Genomic DNA, 27499 nt, shown 5'->3' on the forward strand with positions numbered 1-27499 from the left:
ATGGAATACTACTACACACTACTGCTGTGGACCTGCAGCCTACTGCCAGGTAAGTGAGTGAGTGAGTGAGAGTGACAAAGAGAGAATCATAGAAGGATGAAGACATTGTACTGTGTGTGTGTGTTGGAGAGTGAACATTTGTGAAAGAGTAAGAGTTGTTGACATGTTTGTGTGTAATTGCATCGGGGTTATTTGTGAGTAAATGATTGCAAGAGAGTATAAATCCACATGACATCTGAGTGAGTCAGAAAGAGAGACGAGAGCATGTGGCAAAGAAGTGTTCATGTGTTTGTGTTTCAGTGAGCTCTTGCTGGCTAGGTATGCATCCATTTGCAAAGTTGAAAAGGTGGGAGGACTAATAGTGACCTTAGGTGAAAAATGAATGATGGTTTCTATGTTCTAATGATAGATTATTCTGTGTGTATACAGATAAAGGAGAAAGATTGAGGAGGAGTGTGTGAGGAGGAGTGTGTGTGTTAGCCTGCTCTACCTCTCAGGCCAGAGCATGGAGTGTGTGAGATGAGTTGACAGCTTGATGCACTGACCTGGCCTTGCTGCTCATGCTTTAGGAAAGCTGTTGCTCATCTGAGGTACTTATCTGTCTGTCAACCTCCTCTTTAAACCTTTCTCTGGAATATTGGAGCAGGATGGTGCTCCATGATAATCTGTTCTGAGTCAGTTTCCATTGAGTGTAGAGGGGGGTGGGCTGGCCCTTGGCCTGATTTGGGGTCAGTATAATGAATCACACATCTTCAATGATGTTATTGTGAGCAGTAATGCAGCTCAACTGGGGCTACACTCAGGCATGGCTGATCTTCAGTGAGCATTTGCATTTATTGGCAACTGGGTAATTGACAAAAAAATAGAAACAGAAACAAATGTATTCATCATATTGAAGATTAAAATCTACATATGTGAAAACGGTGGTTATTTTTTCAAACTGTGCTTTCTATGAGTTCTATGACTGAATTAATTAGTTTTTCCCTTTAAGTTCTCAATCAAATATGTTGTAATCTTGGATTTGAGGTTTCATTACAATTTTATTAACCTTTTAATGCATCAATGCCTTGAATTTGTCCTGCGGTGTGACACCATAACAGATGAATATATAACATTTCAAATAATCACATTTTGACAAACAAACTTGTTTATATTCATCCTTGACTACTCCTGTTTGACTATCCCAATTAGCTATCATTTATTATCAAGTGAAATAATACAGAATTTGCTCTTCTAATGGTAAGACTTGAGTGACTCCCCATTACCTTTCCAGTTAGATTTGCTGTGATTTTAAGGCACATTGTTCAATGAAAAATCAATGAATTGACTTGCTACAGTACTTGTGCTACAGTATGATGACAGTACCTGCCACATACTCCACTTTTATTATTATTTTTTGCACTCTTTTTCCCCCTTATTTTATAAGCATCACCCCAAATGACACCATGTCACACCAAAGGAAAAAACTAAAAGCAGTGAGATTTTTCCCTTAAAAGTATATATTTAATTAAAAAAATGTGTGGACACTCTTAAATCTTTTAAATGCAACTCAATAAAACAACTTGTGTCAGAACACATCTATAAAGACTGGGAAATGTGACTTAAAGGAATATTTCACTCCAGGAGTAAATTGTGCCACATTGCTGCTCAATGATGGTAATTAGCAAGAATCCACTTTTCGAAATGCTTCATGAAGAATATTATATACTACTAAAATACTTGCAATATGAAACATATCAATTAAGACAAGTCAAAAATGTCATCATCAGTTAAGACAAGTCAAAAATGTGTTATAGAACAAAATATACCGCACCAACATTAGACAACTATGCAGAAAACACTGACACACTGAAATCAATGGTTAGGGTGTAGATTAACTGAAACACTAGATAACAGTGCCTAGGCCAACATTTACAAAGTGCAGATGTGTGGCCTTCCCAATATGTAGCCATGAGTGTTCAAAATCTGCACTGACCAGGTGGCGCAGCAAGTAAGGCACTGCATTATCTTACAAGAGGTTATGAGTTTGAATCCCAAGTGAGGACACATCAAAAGTGAGTACAGTTAAATAAAATGCTAAATTTAAACATGATGAACATCTGATCATATCAATGACACCATTCCTCACGTAAGTGAAATACAGAGGGAAAAACTACAACAGATCAAACCTAAGTATCCATTTGGTTAGGAAGTTCACATACATAAATATTACTTTTAACATTGTATTTACGTAAATAAGCAACATAACGTACATCAGTTTGGTTAGTTTTTGACTGTTGCACAACTGTTGCACTACGTTTACAGCGGGGGGAGAGGGGACTGACTCTGAGAATGCAGATGGATTTCAGAGAAAGACAGGAGAGTGGTTGGCTCAGTGGTTGTAAAGCTGTGTTGACTACGACTCAGGAAAAGAGAGTAGAACCGAATTTTACCTGCAAACATGGATTTCACAATTGTTACTATCTCACGCTTTGTGGCTGGGTTGTCAGGATAAATTAAGTGCCACTTAAAGACAGGATACTGTTTGACAGGCCCTCTTTTGACTGTAATGGGAATTGCAATGACAATTCAGAACAGTGTCCCCTCCTTCCTCCCTCCCCTTGCTAATGCAAACTACTGAAACAATTAATCTGTCAATCATTTACACGTTTTTATCCAGTGAATGTCTTAGTTACATGACCTTCGAATTAGCAAAGGACCTGTGTGGTTGAAAGTGCATTATTTAGTTTGGAAGTGTTCACAGAAACATGAACATGGAAATGAGCCAGCCAGTGGAGACACTCACATTCGCTAAACCCAAAGTTTCAAACAAAGACGTTTACTAGGAAAAATCATCAGAATACATGTTACAAATGTATTTGCACATGACGGCTTCCCTGGCTTAGGTCTGCTTCCTGCACTGAGAAATGCTTGCAGCTCCCAGACAGTAGGTAGCCAATGAGTCACAGCACACGCAAGTCGCAGGTTACATGCCCTCAAACGTTCCGAACATTTTGGAAAATCGAATTCAGGCAGAAGTGCAGGGTCTAGGCAGGTGCACACAATGTCACAGTCGGTTAATGCATCATAAGTAATGATTCAGTATGATTATTTAGTTAACTCTTCACGGGGAAAAAGCTACATATTGCACCTTTATGCTACAAAGCTTTTGGGACACTGACCCAAAGTCAGGTCAGCTATATATATACATATACAGTATATATATATACTGTATATGTCTTCCTTTTTTCAAAGGTTATTATAAGTCAGTGTGGTCATAGCTAGACTCCAGTGAGTGATGCTGTGCCAGTTCTCTGTGTCCTGGCCTCAGTGTGTAAGGAAGTGACTGAGGCTGGGTTTATTTATGTGGGCAGCAGTCTTGGATCACTGTCTGCTGATATTACTGAGAGGAATTAAGAAGATGTCTTATCTCAGGGCTATCTTTCTCTCTCTTTCTTTCTTTCTTTCTTTCTTTCTTTCTTTCTTTCTTTCTTTTCTCTCTCTCTCTCTCTCTCTCTCTCTCTCTCTCTCTCTCTCTCTCTCTCTCCTCTCTCTATGATGAATCAAAGGCCAAACTCTAAGCATAACATATTATATGAACACTGCTGTAAACAGCCTACCCTTCAAATGTCCTCAAATCAGATCTGCTTCAAAATCTAATATCCAAGCAGCATCTCTAGATAATTACGTAATTATGAAAACGAAAACGATGGAAAACACAAAAATGGGTTATGAAAAATCTGAAAAATCTATAAACATTTTCAGAGCCAGAGATCATCCAAATGTCTAACTGTTGAAATAATTAGACAAACTGCTGCACATTGAAAGGTTTGGGAGTCAGGCCATGACTTTTACAGACTTTCTCAGGTCCAATGTCTGGTCTGGATCTTACTGAGGTGTCTTCACTGTGCCAAGTCCCTCAGACAGCTCAGAAAAATCTAGTTGTTTCTCAGCCTTCCACAAACAGAAGCAGATTTCACTCAACCATATACACCAAACACAACTTCAGGGCAGAGTGTACACAAAAATCTTCTTTTTTCAATGTTTTCTTTCCCTCAGCAGCCAAAATAATCAGAACTTCCTTTGTTGGCACAGACATGCAAGACAGTGTCACGGCTCATTGTATTTTTAGACATAGTTGTCATTTGCACAGCTGAATACAGCTTGAGGAATCTCCTGTGAAGTGTATATATCAGGGGGCAGACGTCTGGGACCTAGTGTTCACAAGTTCATTTCCTTCACCAGTAGGCCACAGCACCTCTTCTGCCAACCCTTAATATCATGATAGCAAACCTTCCCATCACTTTCCAAATATTCAGTGTTGAGAAACCATGGATTAACATTGTGAGGCTATTGTGGCCAAAAGGTGTGTACCAGGTCACATAATACACTATTCAAGTTAGATAACACCCTGAGTTCTGACTGTGAAAGGGGCATTTTACTTAAGATTCTTGAATAATAATAATAATTGTGTTGTTCCTGACAGATGAGGAAAAGGAGCTCTATGTCTGATTAAGTATGATTACTTTTAAAGCTGTTTTTCCTTTCTTTCTTTCTCTCTCTCTCTCTCTCTCTCTCTCTCTCTCTCTCTCTCTCCTTTTTGAGGAGCCAAGAGTGCTCATTTTCTGTCACTCCACTGAGAGATGGTACAATTTGTTCCTTTCTATAAATTCAGATACAGACAGCAAAAGGACAACACTGCCCAGTTCAGAGTCACATGACTCTTTAAAAATCCCATTAAATTAAGCCTACTCCTAAATGTTGCTAGGACAACACCCAGTTACTCAGGTCAATAGCCAAAGAGGACTTGGAGTCAAGTGCAATCGACAGAACAACAGAAGGACTAAATACAGGGAGAGAGAGAGGGATTAAGAGGAAGTCAGACAGAGAGTCAGATTGGCTTGACCCTCTTATGTTTGCCAAGAGGGTGATCTTCTCATCTGTTCCATATATTTCTGCTATTCACCGTTTCCTGTGGTGGAAATTAAACTTGAAAAGAGATGTGACATCATTATTGTAATATTCCTTTTTTAATGGGCTCTGGGAACATCAGAAAAGCATTCCCCCACTCCCTTTCATGTGACCTTTCCTGATAAACATTTCAATTGAAACCAGGGGGAGCTGCTGTTTGAGTGTATGGTGCATGCCTTTCCAGAGCTGAGAGAGAGAGAGAGGGAGCAGAAGAAAGGGAAAAAAAGGAGGGAAGAGAGGCAAGGAGAGGCAGTCTCTTTCACTCTGAAGGGTCTGGTCTTTGACCAGCTGTCAGTGGTGAATTTGTCCTATATCATCTGTAATAAGTTTAGGTTGCATATCAATTTCCGTGCCTGGGTTAATCTTTACCACATCAGGTTAATCAGGATTTCTTCACACTGATTACTGACGGTCAGGGCTAATCATGTCACAAATACACAAATCTGAAGTGTCTCATAAGAGTACTGTAGTGAAAGTGTAATACATGCTACTACTGTATATCTGGGGGGGCCACCTTTGGCTCTGTAAGTGAGAGGGCCTGTAACTTCAATGCCTGGGCCTCCTCACAGTGTGTTTTTTGCTGGCTCTTGTCACTCTGCCAGTGGTGGTAGTCTGTTGAGACTAAAGTGAGACTATGTGTAGTAAATGTGTTATTACACAAATTCTGTGTAATAAATACATGCTATGCTTATCCAATGCACCGTTTGTGTTTTAGGTCTTCAGCACTGCTTTAATTTCGACACAAGGAAGCACAAAATCATCGAGGGCTCCAGGGAGGCCCAGTTTGGGTACACAGTGCAGCAGCATGAGGCAGGAGGACAGAAGTGGTAAGACAATCTCTTCTTTCTCAAACAATCCAACCTCTTCTATCCAAATGTCTTCCCACCTTACACTCATCACGTTATAACTTCCTCTCCACTAACTGTTTACTCATAGAAAGAGCAGTTCTTTCTCTCATTAGATCTTGTCCTAAGGACACTGTTGGAAGGTTTGTTGGAAAAAATCATATATTTTCACGTAAGAGGTCCAACAGGTTTTGATTCCCCGAAACAGACTCAATACAGTCAGTCTTGCTTTCTTCCCAAACTCATATAGGAACTGTTGCCTGGAGCTGAGATGTTTACCATTACCACATTCCATAAGTGAAACATTGCGATCCATATCCCTATAGCTTTTCAGTGCTTCATCCCTCCATCCTGCGCAGTTGGACACATGCGCGCACACACACACACACACACACACACACACACACACACACACACACACACACACACACACACACACACACACACACACACACACACACACAGAAGACACACACACACACACAGACACACACACACACACACACATACACACACACACACACACACACACACACACACACACACACACACACGTCTCTATAGCACTGGATGTTATTCGTATTGGTCCTTGGCACCTTTTAGTGTCTACTGTCAGGAGTATATATGAGTCTAGCTTCACAGAATATCCCATCTTTCTTCTTAATGTCTCTCATCTGCAACCGTTTTCCATGGTGAATGCACATTGTGAGTCCCCTGGAAACTCAAGATAAGTGACATTGTTAAAAGGAGCAGGTCCAGCTGGTTCTTATTATTGTGTTATTATGATATAATCAACTATCCCATTAGTTTGAAATATGGTAGCTAAGTTTTGAGTATTTGAGGAGAGGTTTTCATCATTTAACTAGGTGAGATTGCAACTTCCTGGTCCTCTTCCTGTTTTCAAACTGGAAGTCTTTCAGCCATGATGAATATCTTGCGGTCTTCCAGGATTGCGAAATATGTTGGCCTTTGAAGTCATAGGTAAATAAGTGGAAAATATTTGTCTAGCAACCTGTTCGCTAGCATCCTGAGGCAGCTGATGGCTTTGGAAAATATGTGTTGTGGTCTCTTATTCCCAAGCCCCCTTCTGTGCATCTCATCACTGGCCGATTAAGAAGGAGAGGAAAACAAACCTTACAGTGCTACAGGAATGGTTGTTACCCCACAACTAGAGCTTTGTTTTTCATTGGAGTCTGGAGAGATTGTCTATGCACTTTGTGAGTTTAAGAAATATGTTGAGTCAATAAGTACATATTTCTCTTATAGGAAGGTATGACATTTACATTTAATGCTATGAATTGTATCTGGCCCTTGATTAATGGACTTGAGGAAAACAAATTGACTAGTCTTTTGGCCATTCAGTAATTGTAGCGCATCCTTTTTTTTAAAATTACATTTGAGCATTTATTTACCATTCATTAGTCTCTACAGTCCTCACTTGTTCCCTGCTTTTACTGTTTGACTGTTATACGTGTTATCTCTCATGTTATGTCTTGTTTGCTTTTAATGTTTTTTATTCATATTCCTGTAAAGCGCATTGTGTTGCATCTGCGTATGAAATGTGCTCTATAAATAAAGTTTGATTTGATTTGATTTGATAGACTCAAGATAATTAATTGACATCAGTGCATTCAACAGCCTGTTACCCAGTCAGCAGATAATTGTGGGCCAGATCTGGTCTTGTGGTGGCACATATGGCTGAGTGCCTGAAATGGCAAGTATTATATGGGCCAGACCTAGTCCAAATGTGACGGGGCCAGCTCTGGGTGAGAGTTAGCAATTTGCTGTGGGTCAGCTCTGGTATAAGGAATGTGGCCATGATATGTTTCTACCGGTCAGCAGACAATTATGGGCCAGATCTGGTCTTATGGTGGCACATGTGGCTAAGTACCGGAAAAAGTACCGGAGTATTCTGATACCTCAGAGAAGGCAAGATGCCAAAGACAGCAGACAGAGATATTGGTCTGTGTAAAGGGGTCAGACCCTATGACCTGTTTGATCCTAGTCAAAGGGAAGGTCACACTAAGAGGTGGCAGATGTTTGTTCTTCTGATCTGTGTGTGTGCTCATGGTGATTGATTATGTTTTTTCTGTTAGTGTGTTTTCGTTTGGTCTCATTTTTGCAGTGCTGCCACTGTGAGGCCACTGTCAGTGCCAAAGCCAGCCAGCCTGCCAACAAAGTTAACACATACAGTATACCTCTGGTTAGCCAAACTGTTGTCTGGGATTGTTACCCATTAAATTGTAAGCTTTACTATTGGTTAAACTTATAAAGGAATGAAAAACATCTCTTCAGTTCAATGTGTGGTAGAGTGCTACAGACAGACTACCATCAAGCCCAGCATTCGATTTGAATCAAGAGGATATTTACCATACAGTATGTGACAGAATCAAACTTGAGGTCTAGTAAAATATAATCAATTGAAACCAAAACAATCTCAGACATGTCAGAGAAATGCCACTGTGGGAGCCAAACACATAGGATTTTGGTTTACCAAGGCCTGACGCAACAGGGACTGCTGTCAACTCCTCTTGTTGCGTGAACATACAGGAGCAATGTAGCTTCACACTCAGACCTTTTCTGCAGGCTGAGGTTTGGGATGTGGTTTGTCATCGCTGCCCAGCTCCTTTTGATCTGAATGTTAAATACATTAGCAGATTAAGGGTTAGGGCTTCGTTATGGCATCTCCTCCAACGTGACTCAGGCCTTTCCCAGCACTGTGCCCAGGCCCCATGATGTTACCCCACTTAGCGCTATTACCCTCTCTCCCTGACACTCTCACGGCTAGGTTCTGACTTTAACAGGCTCACTGCTGATAGTTTCAGCAGCGTCATTGGAAATTGGCTGGAATGCTGAACTGACAATCATTGCAGGATGATAAGGCCCTGTCTCTGGCTGTCACAGGTTTATCTCCCACTGCATTGTGGACGCCAGGGGACCATCTTGTGGTTGTAATAACTGCCATATTGATAAAAGGTCAGAAGGATGTCTATAAGATGGCCTCCAGGTTTCTCGCACTTAGACACCCCAACAGTCTTTCTTTTTGTCTTTTCTCTCTTTATTGAAATCCATATGCTGTTTTTGTCATTCCAGGCTATTAGTTGGAGCCCCCTTTGAAACCAGTGGCCTGCACCAGACAGGCGATGTGTACAAGTGCCCAATGGACACCAGTGCCAGTACCAACTGCTCTAGACTCAACTTAGGTATGACTGAGTGATAGATTACACATTGTAATCTCCCCCACAAATCAAATCATACCTACACGCAGGATATCGTTCAGTACAAAATCTGGCTCTCAGAGGAGAACAGGTGTTCAGTCAGATGAAAAACACCTGTACCATGCGATGTGGATTGAGATTTCACATTGTTGACAAGTCCAATTCATGCAGAGTCTACACCCTGATATGTCCCAGTGGGAGCTTTATATGATGTATATAGTACAACCAACCATATGTCTGTGATGCAATACATATGATATCTAATCCCGATGAATTTGATTGAATGTGTGACTTAATTGGAGCTCATCAATTAAACATTTGTTGTCATAACTGTCTTTTTTTTTTTTTTTGTCTGCTTTTGTTAATTCCTTCAAGGAAAGGTATCCCTGAACAATGTGTCAGAGCGTAAGGACAAAATGAGGCTGGGAATGACTCTGGCTTCCAACCCCAAGGACAACAGCTTTGTGGTGAGGGACAGGAGAAGTGAAATTATATAAATTGGAAACAAAGAGTTACCGGTCCTCAATGTGCTTTGTTATAAATACTGTATCTAATTTCAAAACATCAGTATTCCACAATAAATGAATTTACTGTAGTCTTATTTGTATCCACTGAGTTCAATGTGGTTTGTGATGGCTTTGTATTTCAGGCCTGTGGTCCTCTGTGGTCGTACGAGTGTGGGAGCTCTTACTACAGCACAGGGATCTGTTCAAGGGTCAATGCCAGCTTCAAGTTCTCCCGTACCATCGCTCCAGCCTTCCAGAGTAAAGAAACATACTCTATACCTCACACAGATGATGTGTTTGGTGGAGTTACTGACGGTTTGCATTTGTTTCTTACAGGATGTGAGACCTATATGGACATAGTGATTGTTCTGGATGGATCTAATTCCATATACCCCTGGTATGAAGTGCAGGACTTTCTCATCAACATTCTTCAGAAGTTCTACATTGGGCCAGGTCAGATCCAGGTGCGTTAAAGCTGAAGTGCTGATCTGATTCTAATGATGAATAGTGTAATAGTAATAAAGTGAGCATTACTCTGCTGTGTCAGCTGGATGTATCTCTCTGAGAGCATGTATCTCTACAGGTTGGAGTGGTGCAGTATGGCTCAAGGGTGGTCCATGAGTTCCAACTGAATGACTATCGCACAGTGGAGGAGGTGGTAGAGGCAGCCAAGAACATTGACCAGCGAGGAGGGGAGGAGACACGCACAGCGCTGGGCATCAACAGGGCACGGTACACAGAGCTATGTGGCACACGTTGTGTCTCATAGTGTAAAAGTGTTATCATTTAGTTGTTTGAGAAAGTTACTGAGAAATGTTTTCATGTTTCATCTCAGAACCGAGGCATTTAAACGTGGAGGTCGGAAAGGGGCCAAGAAGGTAATGATTGTGATCACCGACGGAGAGTCCCATGACAGCCCAGACCTGCAGAAAGCTATGGAGGACGGTGAGAGGGACAACATCACCACATATGCCATTGCAGTGAGTCCATCCCTCTCTCCAACCCCCTGTTCTTCCAGGTACCTGTGTTCCCATGCTCTATTCCACCCACAACCTTGGTTATACACGTTATGCGGTTTCCATATCCTGTGCTTCTATTGATATTCTATGATATTACCAGATTTTCCTAGTATTAATACTCTATTGTTTTTCCAGATCCCCTGTTTGATGTGTATATTTAATGTCATGTCCCTAGGTTCTGGGCTACTACAATCGGCGTGGGATAAACCCGGAGGCCTTCTTGAAGGAGATCAAATTCATTGCCAGTGACCCTGACGACGAACACTTCTTCAATGTGACTGATGAGTCAGCGCTGAAGGACATAGTGGATGCACTGGGAGAGAGGATCTTCAGTCTAGAGGGTATATTACCTTTCATTGGGATTGTAAAGTTTAGCCTTGCAATGGTAATATTATTGTAGAGGGTTGTTCTGGAGGACTGTATTGTGACTGTGTGTGTAGACTGATTGTCACTCTGCTGTTCTCCTAAGGAACAAACACAAACGGGACAGCATTTGGCTTGCAGATGTCTCAGGCTGGGTTCTCCTCGCACATAGTGGATGTGAGTCACTACTGGTCATCAACCTTACCTGGCATATGGTTTTACACTCAGCCCTAAGATTGAAGCCTCTTTCCATGCTTTGTTGGAATAGGCAAGTGGTTTTTAACTTTTTCTCATGGTGAGCATGGCCAAGTGAAGAGATAATTATGAAGGATGAAGTTGCACTCTTGGGAAAACTCCATCTCCCAGGTGGGACCTATACATTGGTGAATGATGATTGATGATTTATGTGAGATACCTCTGCTCAATGTAAGGAGCTCTTACGGAAAGTGTTGTAGAAATATTATTGTTTCAAATAGCATGGAGCAGGGCTTTGTGGATACTAAAGAAAGCACAACTCTCCCTCGGAAAAATAACATATTCATACTTCACATTGTTGGATTCCAGGGGCAATTTGAGAATGGGGAAGATAGTGTTGTGGAAAGTTATTTTGGGCGGTAGTCTTATAGAGGAAAAATGGACCAGAGTGTGCAGATGGTTTTGTTGAATACAGAACTTGCCAGCTAAAAACACACACACAGAAAATATAAAACATTCCGCCATTGTCCTAGGAATGCCATTGTGACTTTGCTTGTCTTTATTTCCTGGTAGTTTGATATCTTCTTTTATCAGGAATATTAGCAGAATAATAGTAACATGGTACATGTAAAAAACATGGTACAGTTATATATCATCAATTTTGTGTTAATTCTCTCACCTCTCCTCTACTACTTTCCTGTCCCTCTGTCGGTCATTTGAATGCTGTTCCCTTCTCAGTACAAGTTAGCATAACATCACCTATTTGAATCAAGCAGTCTTCAATGATAGCACTCCAGGGGCATTGGCACTTACTCTGTGTCTACAAACACAAAATAGCAAATAAAGAAACTGTATCTTTAATCCCCATAAGCATTAATAGGCATGCATGCTGTATCCATCGCAATGGAAGACTTTATTGTGCAAATTTGCCATGGCAGCTAGTCAAACTGTCCACGTCAACGGCCTATGAGTGAGCTAATACTTGGCCGTTGTGTATTCTATCTTCACAGCACAGTTGTCTTGATTGAGCTAAGATTGTAGTGTTGGCTCTGATCAGCCCATGGACTTGGTGTCAGTATCTGAACTTTAATGTACCAGTAAATTCAGCCTGTTGAAATCTCTCTTTCTCTCTCTCAGGAAAAGAATAAGCTGTGCACTTTGTCCCTTGGAAAATCAACATCAATTATTTTATTTTTTGTGACTTTGGTAGTCTTGACTTATGATTACTGTGATAAAGAAGTGTTTCTGGAGTTTCTGGAGTTGGTTAGCTCTCCTGGAAGCTCATGAAGGAAGAACTGAAGTTGATCACCAAGACTATAACTTTTTATTGTGATTCTCTCTCCAATGAGATGTATGTAGTTACCAGCTAACACTGTGTTTACGTCTTCAAACCCCTGGTTTTGTCCTGGTAGCTGTTGGAATCTTTCACATGTAGTTTTCAAGATGACTGTTGGATGACATCAGCATCTGAGGTCAGCTCTGGGTCAGTGATGAGTATACAGTGTACTTTGGTTCTTGTGGTTCTTCATCTTAAAAAACTACCTGCAATCTAATCATCAGTTAATCTGAATAGTGCAGTGTCAGTGGTCAGAACATCTCTATCTGCAGTCTGGTTAATTTTGTGGTCAGAGTCAATTCCAATAGCACAGAGAATGCTCCACTTTCAGAAAGCATCGCTGGTCTCTGACGCAGTACTGCAGTGGAACTCTACAACAGCCCTGCACACAGTGGATTAGATCCGCATATGTGGACCACAGCATTTGGCAGTGCTCAGTGAACATTCCCATGCATGCAGCCTAATGAAACTGACGCTGCCAAGGATTTTATTATTGACCATGATCCATACTTTACTTGTCCATAGAGATGCGTAACTTACCCTTTAACGACTTTCACCTCTGGACGTATGCGTGTGACTGTGTACACACATTTGTGTGTGTATATGCAGTCTCAACTGTGTGTGTGCGTTTGGGTGTGTTTGTTTTGTATGTGCACATGTTTGTGTTGTCATTTGTTCAATGGTGATGCATGTTGGAAAATTGTACTAAAGCCGTTCTTTATTGCTGAGTGCTCTGGTCTTACGGCTGTAAAATCTGTAAAAACAGGATAACGAATGGAAAATTATAATAGAATAAATGAACTCTCTGAAATTATGTAACATTATTTCAACCCATTATTTGTAAAAAAAAAATAAAAATAAAAAATAAAAATATATATATATATATATGTACAGTATTTGTCTACTGTTTTCAATGTGTCATCTCTGCACCTCGTTTTAATTGTATGAATACATTTGTACAGATGCCAATGCAAGATTTTCTGGGGTTTGAGAGTGTATGAGTTGAGTGAAGTTTCTGTGCTTGTCCCAATAGGATGGCATATTAGTAGGGGCAGTGGGGGCCTATGACTGGAACGGAGCAGTTCTAAAAGAGACACGCCATGGAAAGGTAGTACCGCCCAAGTCCTCCTATCTAGAAGAGTTCCCAGAAGAGCTGAAGAACCATGGTGCCTACTTGGGTGAGCAAAGGGATGGGGAGGTGAAATATAGACAGATGAATGGCTGGATGGATGGGTAGGTGGGTTTATTGATATCTGTCTGTCATGTCATGCAGCCACAGCTGTACTGTGTATTCTCCCAGGTTACTCAGTGAATTCAGTGATGTCGGCCAAAAACGTGCAACTCTATGTGGCTGGAGCACCCCGCTTTAACCACACAGGCAAGGTCATCATCTTCACCCTGAGAAACAACGGCAACCTCACCATCCTATACTCACTCAAGGGCCAACAGGTAAGACACTCACGCACGCACACACACACACACACACACACACACACACACACACACACACACACACACACACACACACACACACACACACACACACACACACATGCACTCCTCTTTGTGTCGACTAGAGCTTGTATATGTGTATGTCCACACATGCGTGACACATGGGAGTCTCCATTGCGGCCTAGACTCCACTGCCCAGTCCAGATGGCCTTCGTCTCACTGGCCCATGTGCTTCTCATCTGCATTCATCCAATCAAAACAGGGTTACAGGCACACAGACGCATCACCCCAGGCAACAGGCTCCCAGTAAACAAGGGCTAACCACTGTGTCAGACCAGACTGCTCTGGGAGAAAAAAAGAAAGAGAGAGAGAGAAAGAGAGAGAGAGAGAGAGAGAGAGAGAGAGAGAGAGAAAGAGAGAAGGGGGGGGGGCAGAGAGAGAGTCCGTGCTGTGCATTCCTGAGGATCAGGGGCGATGTAGCGTCCCCTCAGGAATCAGGATTTAGTGCTGCTGTTCTCTGTGGTCGCCTGGTGTAGCCTGTAGCTACTGGGCCAGATTTACAGTAAGCCGGTCCGGCTGGGATGTGTTAGGTTGTGCATCCTGTCTCAGATTGGACCCCCCGTCCTACACTTCCTGTCTGGTGGGGTCTGTGGGCTAAAAATACGGTTAGGGGAACGGAGTTGATATGAAGGGGTTCTCTCCAGCCTTACTGGACAGAATTGACAAGGCCTGCCAGTTAATTGATCGATTACTGTAATGTCGATTAGCGTCCACTCAACTAGCCCCAGTCTGAAGCAGTCCCTGAGTAGAGGGGAAGGATGAAAACCAGGAGGGCTGCAGACCCCAAGGTTTAGATTTGAATCCCCCTGGTATGGTTCAGGTTGAATATGAATATGACGCTGTCATGAAGTCATTGATTCTCAATGTTGGTCCTGGACAGCCGCAGCACTATAAGCTTTTGTCCCAGCTCCCAGTGACACATCTGATTCAGCTAATTGAGGTTTTGGAGATCAGTTGATTATTTCAATCAGCTGTGATGGCACTAGGCTAGGACAAAAACCTGCACCCACTGTTACTGTCCTGGACCTGGATTGAGTATCACTGCTTTAAGTGAATCGCTGCACTGCTCTTCTGTGGAGGACATGGACTGATTGTTGTGTTCTATAGATTGGTTCATACTACGGGAGTGAGATTGCTCCACTGGACCTGGATGGGGATGGGGTGACAGACTTCCTCCTTGTGGCGGCGCCCATGTTCTTCAGTAAGGGCTGGGAGAGGGGCAAGATCTACATCTACAGGGTGACTCTTCAGGTGAGGACCAGGAGAGGTGGCTGGGAGCGTGTGTCTTTCGGCCCTGTGTGTGTGTGTGTGTGTGTGTGTGTGTGTGTGTGTGTGTGTGTGTGTGTGTGTGTGTGTGTGTGTGTGTGTGTGCGTGTGTGTGTGTGTGTGTGTGTGTGTGTGTGTGTATATCTGTCTGTAGTCTGTGAAGGAGATATTTCTCTCTCTCTTAACACTCTCTCACACACTCTCTCATTATTCTTCTCTCTCTAGAGCCATTTTATCCATGAAGGGGCCCTTGAAGTATCAGACCAGTCCCAGAACTCTCGCTTCGGCTCAGCGATGGCCTCTATCCCAGATATGAACGGTGACACTTACAAGGAGGTGGTGGTTGGAGCACCACTGGAGGATGACCACCAGGGGGCCATTTACCTCTTTTATGGCCAGCACAATGGCATAAAACACAAATACAAACAGGTAAGATACAATTCCCATGTTATGTAGTGGATCATGCACTGATCATGCACTGATCTTTAATCACTCACACACATCCAACTAGTAAGTGTTTTTGATTAGACTATTCAGTCTTACTAACTGTCTCTTTCTGCCCCCCCCCCCCTCCCTTTCGCGCTCTCTCTCTTTCTCTCTCTTTCCCTATTCCTCTCTCTTTCCTTTCTCTCTCTCTCTCTCACCCACATATGCACACACAGAGAATTGCTGCGGCAGGCCTATCCTCTAGTCTGCAGTATTTTGGCCGTAGTGTTCATGGGGTGATGGATGTAAATGATGACGGGTTGGTGGACTTGGCTGTGGGGGCACTGGGTGCTGTAGTGCTTATCTGGTTAGTGACACTCACCCACCTCAAACACACACTCTCCCGTCTTGCGCTCACACACACACACACACACACACACACACACACACACACACACACACACACACACACAACCACTGTGCTATCCTCACAGTCCCCACTCACACTACCCAATCGTCATCAGATCGTGACTCACAGTTCTGACCATGATTTACACCAACACATTCCCAAGGGCAACTAATACTAATGAATTAATTAACTAATTGTTGACACAACACCTCCTAATATGTTCTAAAATGTAGTATGATGGCATGTTGCTGTTTCTCTACCCTCAGGTCTCGCGGTGTTGTGCGCATCCAAGCCAAAGTCAACTTTGAGCCCGCAAAGATCAACATCTTCAACAAGGACTGTCACAGGGGAGGCAAAGATGTCACCTGCATGTCTGCTATTGTGTGTCTGAGTCTCGATGCCAGGACACCCATGCAGAGGAACGGAGTGGGTATGTTATGTGAATCAGGGTTTGGTTTACTGAAGCAAAGGAATTAGAATGAGTGCAGTCTTCCACCAAGTGTGTGTGCAGACGCACGTGCATGTGTGTGTTTGTGGTGGTGGAGATCTTGGTCAGGGCTCAAGCTCAGATTGCTCATTGTGCTTTGTGACGTTAGTGGTGAAAGCAGTAAAGATTTGGGTGCACAATGAGACCAACAAACCTCAAGAACCACAGAACATTATAAAGCTCTCCTTGTTCTCACTCCATTCCACTCTCGTTCACTCCTTCTCTCTCTCTCTTTCTCTCCCACAGTTAATACCCCTGCAGCGTGCTCTGACAGGCCAAGTTCACAGGATAGACATTTATGTATGTGATGGGACTTAGTGAGGGAAGTAGGGGTAGTGAAACTCTTGAGTCCATGAGTTTCAACCCATCTTGAATCACAAGTAGGGATTATAGTGTAAGATAGAATGCCATTTTAAGCCAATTTGAAGATTTAAATGATTAAATTGCCATTATACAGTAGACAGTGCTGGGTTGTGAATTTAGTTAGAACACTGGGGCTACACCCCTGTTTTGTGATAAATGCCAGTATTCTTAGCCAATTTTGCTTGATTATATAGCTTGAGGCAAATACAGTACACCAGTAGTACACTAGGTATTTAGGTTTTGCTCTTGGTCCACCAACCAAAAGCCTCATATTGAAGTGCCCCATAATAAAGTGCTGCAGGTCACCTGCTGTAAGGTGTGTGTGGTAGGGCCCTGGGGCAGAGAGGAGACCAGAGGAATGAATACAGTTAAAAGGCAAAGCCATATTACTTGTAGGAAGGAGTAGAACAGGAACAGACAAAATAACAAACCAAAGAAGTTAACTAAATAAACTCGAGCATAGCGACTAGATTCTATGACGTGACAAAGACGCTCATGAAAGACAAACCTCTAACAAGTGTCAAGCTACCACACTGGGAGATACAAAACATACAACTTAAATAGAGAAGGTCATAATGAAATAATAGAGGCAGATACACAGAGGCAGTGTCGTTGTCGTGTTCGTGTGTAATTCCTATCAGATGTTCGGCTCGGGTCAGTCACATTTGATCATGGAAACCTTTTTCCTAATGTGCTAAGCCCAGGGGCTCGGGGGAACTCTTTAAAGTGTTTCACTCAGCGAAGCAAGCCACGGAGAGAGGCTTAAAGTGTGTCAGTCTGACTCCCCTCTTCCTCCTCTCCTCCCGCCATCTCCATCCTTCCCCTCATCTGGTTCCTATCAGACAGAACACACACACACACACACACACACACACACACACACACACACACACACACACACACACACACACACACACACACACACACACACACACACTGTGGCTGGCTGATTTACCTCAGGGCTAGAGTTGCATGCTTTCTAACCCGCTGTTAGATGAAAGGAAAACCTGACAGACACAACATCTCGTGCTTCCACTTCTCTCCCCTCTCTGCATTCCCCTGCTACTGTGACCGCCCATTGAGAGGAGAGGCTGGAATGAAAGAGATAAAAAGGGGCCGCCAGGCACCCTTATATCCTTTATGTCCACATTTGGACTGATCGAGAAGTGATACTGCCTGACACATACAGCTAACCCCACACTGAGACATCCTTCAGGATATCGTTCAATTCAAAGTGTATATAAAAGCGAAGCGTGTCAACATGATTGCCTGTCAGCAGCAGTGTGTGGTGAATATTAACATATTTTGACTGGTGTATCCTCACTCAAACCATATGAAAAGAAAAGAGAAAAAATGCCTCTCCTCTCTCAGTAGCTATATACTACAGTGTATGACCCTGTCCTCTACTTTCTCTCTCCCTCTCTCTCCCTCCCTCAGGTGTGTGGTACACGGTCCTGATAGACGAGCGGAGGTATGCCAGAGCCACGCTGGACGACAGTGACAGACAGCAGCCCAGGAACATGTTTCTACAGCACGGGGAGGAGTCCTGTGAACGAATCAACTTCTACGTACAGGTGAGAGAGCACAGCCAGAGGACTTTTAGGTTAAAACAGGTTATGAATCACTCAGTTTATATATATATATATATATATATATATATATATATATATATATATATATATATATATATATTTACAGTGCCTTCGGAAAGTATTCAGACCCCTTCACCTTTTCCACATTTTGCTCTGTTATAGACAGACTATTTAAAATGGATTAACTGCCATCAATCCACACACAATACCCCAGAAAGACAAAGCGAAAACAGTTTTTTAGAAATGTCAGTAAATTTTTTCAAATTGAAATACAGAAATACCTCATGTACATAAGTATTCAGACCCTTTGCTATGGCAATCTAAAAATTAGCTAAAATGTAAAAATGTCATCAACAAATCACTCAATAATTGAGTCCATCTTAATGCAAGGGTAATAGTTCATGTCATTTTGAAATTAATATCTTTGTTTTTATAGGGTCTCTGATTTGCATAGGAATCAATTACACACTGTGTGGATCAGGTTGTCATTACAAACTGAGCAACTGGAGAGGAACAAAACTGCTCAGGAATGTGACCCTGATGCCTGGGGAGATTTACAAAATTCTACAAAGTTGAATGGTGGAGAGGAAAAAGCACAGTCAATGGGACAACATCATCTCAGTCACTCTACAAAATTGGTCTATAACCATGTGGCCGAAAAGAATCCCTTAATGGAAAATAATCTATCTCATATCCATAATTGTGTTTGCAACAATGAATTCAAGTGATACAGCAAAGAAAGTGGCTGGAAATGTGTTTATTTGGTTTTTACTACAAAACATTAAGTTTGGTGCAAATCCAGCACATGTAATGCAGTTCTGCACCATCTCTCGTGTGAAGAATAGTGGTAGCTGTATCAAGTTATGGGTATGTTTATCACCGGCAGGGACTGGGGATTGCTGAGTTGGTAGTGACATCCTAATCTACACAGTGTGTAATTGATTCCTATGCAAATCAGAGACCCTATAAAAACAAAGATATTAATTCCAAAATTACATGAACTATTATCCTTGCATTAAGATGGACTCAATTCAACTTATTGAGTGATTTGTTGAAGAGGTTTTTGCATTTTAGCTAATTTTAAGAGTGTCATAGCAAAGAGTCTTATACTTCTATACTTATGTATTTAAATTGGAATATATGTACTGAAATTAAAAAAAAACATGTTTTTGCTTTGTCATTCTGGGGTATTGTGTGCCAAATTCTTTTAATTTAATCCATTTTAAATTGAGTCTATAACACAACAAAATGTGGAAAAAGTGAAGGGGTCTGAATAGTTTCCGAAGGGTTATTTTTTCAGTTTAAAAGTTTATGTAACATTGCATACACTATTATTACTTCTGTATCAATAATATTGTATATATCTATATTGTAAACAGGTGGGTCAGGAAGTAAACTGTCCCCTTCGTCCTAACAGGAGACTACAGACTACGGGCGACCCATAATGTTTGTGGTGGAGGTAGGGCTGCAGAGCCCAGATGAAGGCCCAGTGCTGGACCTTGGCTGGCCCACTACATTCAGGACTGAGGTGAGCAGAGCCCTGCACCCCCACCTGTGTATCCAGATACAGTACCAAGAGCCTCCCTTTCCCTTCCTCAACTCGGGACAGATGCATTAATGTACTGTAATTTTGCCTCATTTTTTAATCATCCCTCTGTCTGTAGCTCCCTTTCTGGAATGGTTGTGAGAGAGATGACAACTGTGTCCCTGACCTTATCCTCCAAAGTCGCACAGACCTTCTGGACAGCAGGTGAGTTTGTATTCATGCGCACACATGCAAACACAAACATACGTACATGCACACACACCGAAAAACCACACACATGCACGCATGCACGCACGCACGCACGCACACACACACACATACACACACACACACACACACACACACACACACACAGGCACACACTACTCTGAGGTAGTCCCCACATGAGCCCCCCATAAAGGTTGGCTGGACCTTGTTAAAGTCCCGTAGATCTCTTCATTACTCCCTTTTTGTGTATAATGCCCTACTGCATAAACTCCCGGCTTACCTAACCTCATTATTGAAATTTTAGAACATAAATTACTGACTCGTTCTCAGAGTTGGTTAACTCTTGAGGTTCCTCGGGTCTCCACTGAATTGGGTAAATCTGCTTTTAGTTGTGGTGCACCTCGCTGGAACAATCACATTACAGTTGTTTTTTCTGGTGCCACACAGGCAATTTAGGGTGTTGATTGGATGTGATTGTTTCTCTTGATATAACATAATATTCTGGTTTTATATTATATATTGATTTCTGTATTTTAGTATGTTGTATTTTTGTATGTGTTGTTTTGTAATTGTATTGATATTGTGGACAGGGTGCACCTGCAAAAGAGGCCTTGGTCTCAGTGTGTTTTCCCCTGTATAAATAAAGGTTAATATTTTTTTTTTTAAATTCACGTGTCTCTTATGCCCAAAGGAAGTTCTGTGAACCGAAGGAGCATGCTGGATGGGTGCTGTGTCGCCACCAGGGGGCATCTGTGGGTACTGAACGTGTGGTGGAGGCAGCACGCAAGAGGATGGTGGTATATTCTCGTCTGGAGAACCAGGGAGAGAACGCCTACACCACCACGCTCAACATCTCCCACTCCCCCAACCTGCTCTTCTCCAGCCTCATAGTGAAGGTAGGCCACAGAGAGACACTGTGTGTGTGTGCATGCCTGCATGTGTGCATTTCAGTGCACTGAATTGAATTGAAGCAGGAGAAATCACGGAAACTGTTTCGATTACAGCAAATACAATTACATCAATATATGACTGTTATAAATTACATTTTTAGCCAGACTGTTTATTCAGCACACAACTAAGCCAATCACTCCCTCCCTGCAGGACCACTCAGACATCAAGATAGAGTGTCGCTCTGAGGACCGAGACAGGAATGTGAAGACCTGTAACGTCAGCGCCCCCTTTATGAGGTCACTGACCCAGGTACTGTATGGACTTTTGCTCCTGTCTTTCTCAGCTCAGCACCTGCCAACATCAGAGCCTCTTAAATGGACACATCTTGAATGATCAACGACAGGCACATTATGCACCTCCTACCTGGGGAGAGGAGAACTGCCAGCTGCATTCTCTACCTAATGTGGCAAATGGTTTGGTAGTGTGGGATCTGCCATCCTGCAGTGCCTAGAAAGAATAGAAAATCGCTTAGCACTATTTTAAGGATTCCTCTATTAGTGCCCAGTTTCATGATCCTCTCCTGTAGACAGTGAGTGACAGATCCATTATTGTGCTCTGGCTGTGAGCAGAAACCTGACTCGCTTTGACCTGCTGTGTTTTCCTCCTTTAGAAACCCTTAAAACGCCTCTCAGCTCCCTGGCTTAATACTTCTGAATTTCCTATTGCCCCAAGGGTAAAGGGAACATGTTGTCAATCGTGACTTGTGAGGTATTCTAATAACATACACTAAATCAAAGAGGTGTGAGAAAATGTAACAGCATAACGAGAATATTTATATGGAGGAGGAGAGGATATGCATTTCTGTGTCAGCATAATGGAAAATAGTGTTTTTGATCAGTATAAATGTTTTTTGGTGACAATCTATAATACATACCACATATTATACTCATATAGTATTTTGATGGTTAGGTTATTAAGCAGCTTTCTAGGAAAGGAATGTGCCTTGAAAATGTAATTTAAATCGAATTTACCTAATAGCCTCATTAGGCTAATAGCTGGGCTGAGTCTTAGGACACAACACAAGGCATGTGGCATATGGATAATAAAAAGTACATCTAATCCTGCAGCGGCCCTCCCTCTCTGTGTAAAGCCCCGCAGCACCACTTCAGAGATGGCTGCCTGAAAGTCAACTTTAATTGACAATACCGTGGTGAAGGTTATTGCCGGCTTTCCTTTATAAGTCTCAGGACTATATCAGGTGGTATTTTGCTGGAGGCGAATCACAGCACTCTAAAAACACGCTTCTTACCAGGGAGACCTTGAAGCTCTTAAAGCTCTTTAACCTATACAAGCCTACAGTGCACTCAGTGAATAACGTTAGTGGTTAATGTGATTTCTCATTTTCCACCCTCGTCCCAGGTGTCTTTCCGGCTGGAGTTTGAGTTCAGTCGCTCGGTCTTCCTGAACCACGTGAGGGTCATCTTGGAAGCCAACAGGTAAGGGTGCAGTGAAGTCTGACAGCACACCAGTGAACTTGTTAATGGCAGTGGCTCAGTTCAATTTCAGTCCCTAGCTATTACCCCCTAGCTTCTGCCCCTTTGGTGTTCATCGATCATCAGGGACTTGATATATGTCAGCAATATGCTAGGTAGACCTAGATACTGAAGAAAGGGCAGGAGCTAGAGGCCAAAATTTAAGGGGGTTCACTCATCTCCTTCTTGACATTTCCTACATGTACAGTATTGTGGCCCAACACTATCAGACAGCTGATTAAGTCTGTCCTATTTATGTTGTGCTCTACAGTGATGGAGAGGAGATGAACCCAGAGAACAATGTCAATGACATCTTCCACCCTCTTAAGTATGAGGCTGACCTCCTTTTCACAAGGTACGTTTCCACACAATGGTGCCAAATGACACAAACACATAATCTATGCAAACTGAAGGGAGTATTTAAACACCTGGGAACTATTTATTCTAATCTACACTTTTTCTCTAAAACTCAGGGACTCCAATCCTTCTCGCTTTGAGATCAAATCAGACCCCTCCCGGAACAAACAAGGCAGCACCAGTCCTGCGTTTAATCTGACCTACATCGTGAGTGTTCTTAGTCCTTGTTTTACCAAGACCAGGCTGCCTACTGCTAGTCACACAGTAGTGGCGCCGGACCCATGGTTGAGACAAAATGACATACCATTTGTTATCATTCATTGATTGTGAGTAACTTCGAGCAATTTACTTTGAGGTCTTTTCCCATTTTCAACATCTAGATCCAGAATCTGGGCTCTTTTCCAGTGACAGACTTACAGTTCACTGTTGGAATCTCTGCAGTCACAATGAGTGGGAATCACCTCCTCCAGATTGTAGACTTCGACATTGACCAGGTAAGAGGAGGGTCGGATCATGGTCCTGTGAGGGGACCCAGGGGCCTAGTGGTCAGCTTGCGCTGTGCGCACTGTCGCCGAGGGCGAGTCTAGTATGGCCTTTCCCCGGCCTAAACACCATTCCCAACGTTACCCAGTTAAGCACAGCAGGATTGGCCCGAGGATTGGCCCGAGGTTTGAGAGCAACCTTGGTGAATCACCACGACACTGCGAGAAAGAGAAAAAAGCTTAGCAGCTGGGGGCCCAACCTGACGAGGGACACCGCGCCTGCGGATGTTCCTGAAACACATTTTATCTTTGATTTATCCCTCAAATAGGTGCAACTGCATAACTGCTTATAGATGATAAAATGATTCACACATTGTGTAACTGCATAATTGCATACAGATGATGAGTAGAAATCAAAGATAATGTGACTGAAGTGATAAGTTGATTCAAACATATGTAACAGCCTAAAACTGCATAGACATAACTAGAATGTGAGTGTATGACCCTGTGTCACTATATCTGCTTAGGCCTCATTATGATGACGGCCCGCTATCAAAGAAAGTGCTAAGAATATGAGAATACCCATGTTTGATTGTGTAATCTTACTTAGGGATGATCACTGAAGTAAGGTACTATATTACTGAAAGTTGTAGTTATGGGTACAAAGATTAATCACTGCAAGAAAGGGGATATTGTGTAAGGCCTGCCGGGAGGGGCAGGTCAGGTGGTGGAAAGTCCCCAACTGAAAAGTACTTATTCTAGATCCTTTAAAATGTTTGATTACTATATAGTTATACGGTTGGAGAATGTGTTGATGTGATAGGGCCTAAAAGCCATACTTGTTGAGGGAAAGGAAATGGCCTAACCACGGAGTTGCAACACCTGGTATCATGGCAACCCCCCTTCCTCTTGTTTTTGTAGTCTCTGGAGAAAATGCACTGCAGCCTTGCTGTGCAACAAACAGAGAAACACACTATGCAAAACATAGACACATACACAAGGTAGGGAGGTACCTTAGCAAGGGTATAAAACAGGGCCCTGGCGTTTAACTTCCTTCAGAAGTTTTGGGCCACACACCGCGTGTGGCCTGAGGCTTGGAGGCCCCCTGGCAGTCCGAGGCACTGGGGCACTGGCCCCACTAGCCGGTCCATAATCCAGCCTTGGGTAAGAGGTTATTTCTTATTGTTTGGCGTGGGCTTTCTTTGAGTATTTCTCTTTCTCTCTCTCTCTCTCTCTCTCTCTCTCTCTCTCTCTCTCCTCACCAGATGGCTAGCTCTCACTGTGTCCTCCCACATCATATGACTCCAAGCCAAGTTTCTCCTGAAGATCTCTCACACATCCCACAGCTGGTAACTGTCTGCGTGTGCGTGCATGTGTGTGTGTGTGTGTATGTGTGTGTTTGCATTCTGAAGGTCTATAGTATGTGGACTCTACAGTATATGCAAAGTATGTAACCAGTTATTTATTTATTCATAACATGGGCATCCCTGTCCCTGTGTGTGTTCTGCAGAACCACTCCAACAGCATGACCTTGACAGCGCAGTGCAGACTCACCCTACCTGAGTACAAAGAGGTCAAGGTGACAGTCAGGGGGCGGCTGTGCCTCCAAGCTCTACTCGCAGTAAGTTATCTTACTCAAACCCACACACTCTGCAGTCTGTTGACGTTTGCACCCGTCTTCCTCCCTGCCTCTCAATAACTGTGTTCTATAAACTGTGTCTATATAAATGATCACTGCAAATTGTTTAATTGTACTTGTTGACTGGTAAAAATAGTGCTCTGTGAAAGTGATATCACATCATATTTTTCCTCTCAGGTGAAGTTTAAATCTCTGGCGTTGGTGACAGCTGCCTCTTTAGAGCTGGGTTCTTCCAGTCACATGTTCTTGCATGAGGACAGGCCAGTGAGACACGTAAGACCTCTGAATCCTATTCACACTCATAAAGAACAGCCTGTTGGCATGGGCTACCTTGAGTGTGCTGTTTCTATACCCCCTACTGTTGGCATGGGCTACCTTGAGTGTGCTATTTCTATACCCCCTACTGTTGGCATGGGCTACCTTGAGTGTGCTATTTCTATACCCCCTACTGTTGAGTGTGTTTTGCTTGTCAGAGTGGTGAGGCTCAAGCACGAGGAGGAGCAGGATAATGTGGTGTTAGCTGCTCAGTTAGATGTGACTATGCTGCCACCTGCTGATATAAAGTAATACTCTCAGGAACGCTCTCCCCATCTACTTCCGGTGTATTATTTTGCTGTTGTGGACTGTAATGAGGTTTGGAGATTCATTCATTTGTTTTTAGATTTCACTACTATTAAACTATGGGTACAAATTGATAACTCCAACAGTTGATTCTGGTTCATATGTTTAGGTGCAATCATATAATAGTTTCAATCACTCCTGCTTCAGAAATCTCTCTTAGACAGTGACACATAATGAACAATACTTTACAGACAGTATTAAATGTATGTTTTTGGTGACCCATCACCCATCAAAGTCAAGTGCACTCCCTATCAAAGCCAAGGTAGCCCAGATCATCCCTGCATCCCTGAGTCCAATCTGTAATATTTCCCCCGTAGATAATCCTGGAGATGAGAAAGGAGGAAGAATACAGAATTCCCATCTGGATTATAGTGGGGAGCACGCTTGGTGGTCTGCTGCTGCTCGCCCTGCTTGTCCTTGCTCTGTGGAAGGTATGCACATCCTCCTGGCTCCTGCACAAAGCTCCATCATAGTCATTGATGCCTTAACCTTTACAAAGGTTACAGTGAATCATATATTTGAAGCAGATTACCTGTTCCCTCTTTGAAATGGTTTGATACATTCAAGGCAATGACATGCTCTCAGGAGCTACTAAACCCTATTTATATAAACATACATAATTCAATAGAAATGTCCTCTCTGTTGAGAATTCTTCTCTGACATTCTCTCTTTTTTAAAACTGAAAATCACTGATACTCATACTTACTGATCTTGCTATATGTTTTATGCCTAGGTGCAAACTGTACCAATGTCATAAACTTGCCATTTAGATAATGGTATGTTACTTGTGTTGACACAAAATAAATGACTCAAGTTGTGGTTACACCCTTTCCCCTCTTTCGGCCACCCTAGTTGGGGTTCTTCAACAGGCAGAAGCGGCGTGAGGAAGAGGAGGAGCAGGTAGCCAACGGGAATGGGAAGACACCGGAGGAGCGGTAACTGTGGCGATAGTGTGGGCCAGTGACAGCCTCCATCACTCAGGGACCCAAAACACACCCCAGACATGGGGTATGAGCTTGGTGCCTGTACGCACCCTCCATCGCCAACTTGCACCTGTCTTGCACTGCTGAGCCGTCCTACTCTCTGGCTTAGAACTGACAGGCTCCTGCCCATTTATGTCTCTCATGACTGAGGACTGGAACTTGAGGAACTTTAACAGATTGAAAATAACTGGACAAGACTGAGCAACAAAGAGGACCTGATGGTCAGTCAGTCTTTAGGACTTTGGGCATTTAACATTATCATCATCCAGCCAAATTACATTATTTCACTAGACCAAAGACAGTGGAGCATATTGACATTAAGTGCGTGTGTGGTTTATAACGCTTGTGTATATGTGTGAGTGATTGGTTTGACTAAGTGTGTGAGCTATAATGCAATGCCTGACTTTCATGGGCAACATGGGCCTAGTTTCCGGAAAGCTTTGTAGCTAATATGCTACTTTATCTCTCGCGCCCCAAGTCCCACACACTCATATAATAGCAATGCTTCACAAAAGTTGTTTTTGTCATGCAGAGGATTGACTGTCAAAAATCTATTTTACAATGGTTACTCTATCACGGCTATGCGGCTGGCTGGCGAGGGCAACAAAATACCATGGTAACTACTGTACAAAGCTTTTGTGAAACTGGGCTCAGATCAGAATACAGGACTACCTATAATAGCTGATGATTATGTGGCCTTTGTATTGTTCCTCAAATATGCAACTCTAACCCCACTTTATTTGGTAAGAGGCAA

The 27499-nt window shown here is 42.7% G+C and overlaps 1 protein-coding gene across 1 annotated transcript; it reads left to right on the plus strand.

Annotated features, from left to right (window-relative positions):
• itga11b (integrin, alpha 11b) lies at positions 1 to 26750 on the plus strand (the record flags this gene model as incomplete). Its single annotated transcript, XM_083667156.1, has 30 exons — positions 1 to 49; positions 5666 to 5777; positions 8889 to 8998; positions 9389 to 9480; positions 9663 to 9777; positions 9856 to 9983; positions 10103 to 10251; positions 10355 to 10499; positions 10714 to 10879; positions 11008 to 11078; positions 13466 to 13610; positions 13733 to 13881; positions 15052 to 15195; positions 15436 to 15639; positions 15873 to 16003; positions 16312 to 16475; positions 18333 to 18469; positions 19905 to 20015; positions 20152 to 20237; positions 20932 to 21136; positions 21342 to 21440; positions 22551 to 22627; positions 22935 to 23018; positions 23137 to 23227; positions 23401 to 23514; positions 24768 to 24851; positions 25013 to 25123; positions 25319 to 25414; positions 26080 to 26193; positions 26615 to 26750. 30 exons carry the CDS (start codon positions 1 to 3, stop codon positions 26699 to 26701), a joined length of 3570 nt encoding a protein of 1189 aa, XP_083523282.1. The 3' UTR covers positions 26702 to 26750.
• Positions 26751 to 27499: the final 749 nt, after the last annotated feature.

The sequence above is a fragment of the Argentina silus genome (assembly GCF_951799395.1).
Source record: "Argentina silus genome assembly, chromosome: 3".
Taxonomy (NCBI): Eukaryota; Metazoa; Chordata; class Actinopteri; order Argentiniformes; family Argentinidae; genus Argentina; species Argentina silus.